This window comes from Empidonax traillii, unplaced genomic scaffold, assembly GCF_003031625.1.
Source record: "Empidonax traillii isolate 1590-97213 ecotype Southwest subspecies unplaced genomic scaffold, ASM303162v1 scaffold201:size1909950, whole genome shotgun sequence".
In the NCBI taxonomy this organism is placed as follows: domain Eukaryota; kingdom Metazoa; phylum Chordata; class Aves; order Passeriformes; family Tyrannidae; genus Empidonax; species Empidonax traillii.
In genome coordinates this window covers 652,301-658,990 of record NW_020955394.1, presented here as the reverse complement: position 1 = coordinate 658,990, position 6,690 = coordinate 652,301, and the positions used below count along the sequence as shown (strand labels likewise).

Below are 6,690 nucleotides of genomic sequence, written 5' to 3'. Positions count from 1 at the left end.
TTGGTGGGGATAGTGTTGTTTTTGGCTAGAAATGTGCATTGCATAATGTCTTTAGAAATAAGTTAACCCTTTTATTAAATGCACTACTAATCTATTATATATGTGATATAAGCACCACAAAATCTTTCCTTTTGTCAAAATCATCGAGATTCCAGATCAGAAAACAAGTCTCTTGCTTGTCTAAGCCCATGGTGAAATAGTGACACTACCTGCTGACCTAAATGGTATGTAAGTATTTGGGCAACAAGGTCCTGAAATTCGATGCCAAGTGATAATCAGTGACCTCGATGGGGCCTGCAAGTGCACCCTGAAAACTTGCCCATTTTGTATTTATTTTTTGTCCCAGAAAGTACAAAGTAGACAAACATGAATATACCAACTGAAAAAATGCCTTGTATCAGAATTAATATTCTATAGGAATAAATTCCAACTAAATTATCACAATATACATTCTTTATAAATGTGGCACTACGGCATTTAAAACAGATGTATGTTCAGACTTAGTAGTGGAATCCCACTCTTTCAGCTCAGAAAATGCTACAATATGCATATGTATACATAGACATTTTCCTGTTAATCATTTACTCAGAGTGCATAAAAAGTTGTGCTTATTTGTATCAAAAGCCTTTTTTTTTTTGACATTTGTTGTGCTAATTACATGACTAGCACAGATTCTGACAGATACTCTCTCGAGCTGAGGCCAGGGAGCAGCTCATGGCTCCCTTTGTGTGAGTTCTACTCTTGAAAAAAATGAATGAACATTTTGAACTGTTAAAATTACTATTGTTTTAAAATGTCACAATAAGTTACTTTGGTGAATTTACTGTTTGTATGTAAGTAACCTGTTAACCAAAATCATGGTCTGGCTACATTTCACATTTTATTTTATAAAACTAAATCCTTCCAAAACTCACACAGCTCAAAAGCAAAGGGAGTTTTGTTTTCCTTCACCGTTAAAGGAAACAGAAGATACGTACTTATTTATATATATATGCATATACCTGACTTCAAAATATAAGAAAGGGGGAAAGAATATGCAATATCCTTGTTAAAACAAAAATTGCACTAAACCACTTAAAACAAGATCTTACCACAACAAAGATCGGCACTATCATCATTAATAATATATTGCCTTTCATATGCAGAGGTAATAAGGAGGCTGTACTGTGATCCATATAACCTCAATAATGTATAAATGAATCAAAAAAACCCTAATTAGTTCAGCAGCACCAAAAATTATTAAGTAGAAACATCAAAAGAGCCAGTGGGACGCCACTTTTTTCTGTCAGACACGCTGCAGAGCTGCCCTTCAGAATCCTCTGGTTTTTATATCTGCAAGGAGGAGGCCTCACCAATATAGGTCACAGTAACTTAAGAGACCTGGAGCTAAAGGATGCCATGTGCCCTCTCTGCACAGCACTGCCCTGCAGCTCCTCAGCACCATCCCTGCACGTCCCACACGAAGCTCTGAACCATCCAGGATCTATGCAAAGGAAGGGTGGAGCTGGTTCCTCACCTCCTGTGTGCAGCCGCAGAAGATAGTACATCCTGAAAGCATTACGTGTGCTACGGTCCCTTTTTCCTCCTTCCCCTCAGAGCGACTGCGGAAAAGGAGGAAGGGCCAGTTGGGAGGGTGTCTCGGCTTCCACGGAGACACGCTACGAGGCAAGGAGATACAAGGCACAGACAACCCCAAACGACACAGAGACACAGGACCTCCCTGCACGTGGCCTTGACCTCCTACGAATCCCTCCAGAGTCCTACAGCTGTTCCTGCCATATGGATGGGAAAATGTTTTGCATGTGCACACGTGAGAGCCTCTGAGGAAATACCTGCGGAGGCATCTGAGTCAAAGTTACAACATCGTGTGAGTGAATTTATTTATGAAAAAAACAGTAAGAGTACTTTTATACTTGTATACTACACCACACAGATGTGGACATCCATGCCTCTGCAGCACAGACTGCTGGGCTCACAGGGCATCAGAGACAGCACGGTGACAAAATCACACCCTGCAGAAATGTAGCCTGGACTGATTATGACAAAGAAAAGTCTTGTTCATACAATTCACTGAAGTCAGAAGAGTTCCATTTAAATATAAGGAAAACCTAATATTAAGGTCTGCTGTACTTAAGGAATTATTTTTTCCTAACTTTGGAGATATAGATATAGCTTATCTTGTATCTCCTCCAACATATTTATTTGTTCACTACCCAGTAAAGTTTCACTCTCCATAAGTAAAGCATCATGTGCAAGAGAAACAATAATTCTATAAATGGAAGACCTTTCACTACTCCAGGGCTGTTCCATACCCAAAACCCAAAGGTTACCTTCTTCAAAGGAAGAAATAGGACGGTACTTGGTAAGTTTTAAGCCATAGTAGCAACATTTTAAGGTGTGTTCTCCAATAGCTTTCAACATTGCTCAATTTGCAGATCTATTAAAAAAAACCACAATTATGCAATGGAGCAGGGCAGTCAAACAAAACCTCCTTGCAGAAGACCTGCTCTTCTATTTACCTTTAACACAACATATAGAAAGCAACAGAACCCACGGGTCCACAAAGAGCAGGCTGAAAAAATTCTTCATCGCAACTATTGGAACCACAGAAGTATGCTGTAGTCCACTAAGGTGGACTCACCTTACTAAGGTCAACCCTCAGTTCCCAAGGAATTCAAGTGGAGGTGGACTGGGCCTCAAAAGCTGGCTATCTTTTCCTGTAATCTATAACATCAACCTCAAATTGCTTTGACAGAAATCCCTACTGAGGAGTTCCAACACAAACTTCTGAAAAATAAAGTGCCCACTCTGGCAAACCTTCACGATCCCAAGCAGACATATAGAACACACAGGGCCATCCAGCAGGGTGAAGTCTTTCAAGAAGTAATATGCAACATCACAAATTTAACACACAGATGGCCCACAACATCAGCAAGAGTTAAAACACAAAACTCGAAAGATAACACCGACTGCTGATAAAGACAAACAAAGCCAGGCTGTGCCCTGCTGCAGACACCGCCAGTGCTCCGCAGAGCAATCCCAGGGCAGAGCAATCCCAATGCCAAGCAGCACTGCCCAGCGGTCCACAGATACAACTGGACTAGCTCTGTCAGAGGCTCCTGAGGAGGAGGGGTAGTCCTGCGGGAGGGACAGTATTTATGAAAATAAAAGAACTGAATTGAAGCCTGTATGCTGCTGTCTAGAACTCCAGTTACGTTTGTACCACCCATTCCCTGGGGGAAATGACATACAATGCAAACAGGCCTGGTTGTTCAATTATTCAAGTATTAAGAGATTCACAGAAAGGCATCTGAGAAACATAACATTTTAATAGATGAAATAAATACTCCAGTACATGCAAGATAAAAACTGACATTGGAAAAAAAAAATTAAAAATCACTTTTGTTATAGTGTAATTTTGTTTGTTTGTTTAAACACTCACAGTAGCTTTTCCCCCAGTTTGGAAATCGACACATGGAAAACATAATCACAACCTCCAGTCCTTCCACTCCTACACACCAAATGCACTTTTAACCTAACACTTGATGCAAAATAAAAAAAGTCATACAAAACAAAACCAAACAAAATAGTAGCTACATCCATCATCTATGTGTTGTTGGGTTTTTTCATTTTTTTAAATGAGTGAGAACTGAGGTAACCTTTTTCCTGCACAACCGAACAGCAAAATTTAGAAGGGAAATTCGGAAGACAAGACAAGACAAACTTTAAAAACCGCACCCAGCGCGATTAAAGCTCTTTTTTTTTCTCCTTTTTTTTTAAGATACCCCCACCTCCCCAAATATAAAAACTTTGAAACAGTTATTACCATTTGTGTGAAGACCTTGTTGAATAAGGAAAAATTTATCTGCAGATACTTGCTTAACTTTAAAGTAAAACAAAAAGAAGCCAAAACTGGCTACCTTTATTAGTATATATAGTTTGAATATGTTCTGCTTCTTCACCACACAGAATCAAAGGATTGGGCTCATCCAAGCAAATTCTTTGGTATACAAAAAAAGGGTGAGGAGGTGGGATATTATTTTCCTTTAGCAATGACTGGGATCTAAACAGAAGATGTGGGGGTTAATTCACAGAATTGGAGTTCACTGGCGGTAAAGTCCTGGGTGAAGATCTTTCTCTTAGTGCCTGAGATAGCAGGTTGCAACCATCCGAGACGGCGCAAGCTGAGTTCCTCAACCTTTCCCTGTAATCGCTCATTTTGGTGCTACTTTCGGGGTGTTGGGCTATATCCCTGAGGCATTGGGTCAGGAGCACACAAGCAGATACCACACTCATGGCTCCTCCTAGGATGGCAGTTTGCACAGCTTTGCCCTCCGGATTAATGGTGGCAGCTTTACCCAAAAACTGGGGCTCAGTGGCAAAGCCCACCAGAGCATAGACAGACTGCACCAAAGGTCCACTGAACAAGACGCACCGGTTCCTGGTCAGCTCGCTGGGTGAGGTCTTGACCTCCTTGACACACGCCAAGAGGGCAGAGGCGCTCGTGCTCATACATTTGACACTGAGTTTGAACTGCTCCTTTGCAAATTTATCCTTGGATTTCTCACTGGCCAGCACGCAGGCATCTGTCAGGAATTTCAAGTTCTTGGACATGTTCTGAGAAACCTCCAGCAGGAGCTGAGGGCTCATATCTGCCAAAGGGGTGGTCTTCAAGACCCCGCAGCCGTGCTCCACCTCATGCCTACATCGGGTCACCTTGTAGCGATCCACCAAGCCAGGCATAGCAGGCTGGGCCCCCGGAGTCTCCACTGCGGCCAGGTAGGCAGCGTGGGCAGAGCATTCGGTCAGGGAGACCACAAGCTCCCCCATCTCCATCAGGCTTTCCCCCACCTCCCCGAAGCGTCCCATGTTGAGCTGGCTCTGGACGTCATGGGTCAAGATGGAGAGTCCTTTGGTCCTGGCAATGATCGTGTCCCTGCACTTCTCAAAGGACTCACCGAAGACAGACAGACTCTCGGTGTTCACCGGTCTGGTCTCGCTCGACAGCAGAAGCAGATCGGCCACCAGTTGCATCTTGATCTTGCAGTGGTCGCAGATAGAGATGAGCTTCTTCCTCTGCAGGGAGCTGCTGCTGGGGATGCCGCCGCCGGAGACCTCGCTGCTGGACTTGCCGGAGCCACCGCTAGCCATAGCGCCGGGGGGGCACTCGCATGCCGCTCGCTACCCCGCTGCTGCCGCCTCCGCCGCCCGCGCAGTCCCGACTGAGCCCGGCAGGATCGCTCTGCCTTTTCCGCAACATCATTCCATTAATCGCCGGGAGGCAAGAAAAGGCTCTGGGCGCCGGGGCTGCCGCTGCTGCGGGGAGCGAGCTCGGCCGGGGCGCCCGCCCCGCTCCAGCCTCCGCTCCTACGGCGCTCCCGAGGCGGGGCGGCGCTCGCCGGGAGCCCCGGGGCCCCGGTCCGGCATCCTTTAGTTACAAATATCTATTTCTCCCTTTCCTTTTCGCACGCTGGCTCGCCTTCCCTTCCCACCGCCTCGTCCGTGCTCGCCGGCTGCGGGGATCCTGCGCGAAGTTCCCTTCGGCAGCCGGAATCCCTCGGGGACGCGCCGCCGCCGCTGCCGCCGCGCAGAGTTGGGGCAGGGGCGCAGCCCTCCAAGTTGCTACCGCGGCCCCGGCGCCTCCGGTCGGGGAGCGCCCGCCGGGCGCAGCTCGCAGGGGCCGGAGGGGCGGCGGCTGCGCACCATGTGCCGCCCCCGGCGCCCGCCGCGGCCCCGGCTCGCAGGAAGCGCCGCGGAGGGTGTGGCCCGCCCGCCCCGCACGGCCCCGCCGCGCACCCGCGGGGAGCCGGGCCGGGAGGGGAGAGGGGCACGGCGGGGAGCTGGGACACGGAGGACAGCGAGGGGTGGAAGAGGGGAAGAAAAAAAAAAAAAAAAAAAAAAAAAGAAGAGAAGAGGTTTTTTTTAAAAAAAAAAAAAAAAAAAAAGCTCCACCGGATCCGGGTGCTGGGGCGGGCGGGCGGATCCGTTCCCCTTCCTTTGCCGCTGCCTCACTCCTTCCTGCCGCGATCATTCACGCGGCCGCTGCGCGCTCGGTCCCCGCCGCCGCGGTCCATCCCCTGCGTCCCCGGGCCCTCCTCGCCGGTTCCCGCCGTGGCCGCCGCCGCACCAACTTAGGCTCTTCCCGCAAACAAGGGTGGTGGCCGCGGGCTGCAGCCGCGGATGCTGCGACCCGCCCGGCCTGGCGCTCCTCCTGCCATCTTCCCTGGCTGAGCCGCCAACTCCCAGGGAAAAAAAAAATTAAAAAAAAAAAAACAAAAAAGATAACAAGAAGAAGGGGAGGAGATCTTCGTTTAAATTCCCTTTCTCAGGCTTTCAGACAAACTACTGGGAAGCGGCGGCTGCGACGGCGCTGCCAGCCAGACGCTGCACGGCTCTGGGGGAGCTCCCCCGCCCCGCTGCCTTTGCTGTAACCTCACTTGAGCCTATCGAAATCTTTTGTGCGGTGTCACCGCCCTTCGTTTAAATCCTGCCCTCCCCCCGCCGCCGCTCCGCGCCCGCCGCCGCTCGCTCCTCCCAGGCGGAGGGGGCAGCAGCGCCGGCACCGCCCGCCCGCCCGCCGCGGGCGCTGCCCCGGCCCCGCCGGGAGGGGGTTCGCAGGGGCTCGCTGAGCAAATAAACAAGCCGGGGGTGCTGGAGGGAGAGGTCGGTGGGAGGAAGGTGAGAGGCAAA

At 48.9% G+C, this 6,690-nt stretch overlaps 1 protein-coding gene across 1 annotated transcript; it reads right to left on the bottom strand.

The window, feature by feature from the left end:
• Positions 1-3,309: 3,309 nt before the first annotated feature.
• On the bottom strand, positions 3,310-5,698 carry TLNRD1 (talin rod domain containing 1). The gene has a single exon (XM_027887048.1). It carries the CDS (start codon positions 5,149-5,151, stop codon positions 4,084-4,086), a length of 1,068 nt encoding a protein of 355 aa, XP_027742849.1. The 5' UTR covers positions 5,152-5,698; the 3' UTR covers positions 3,310-4,083.
• Positions 5,699-6,690: the final 992 nt, after the last annotated feature.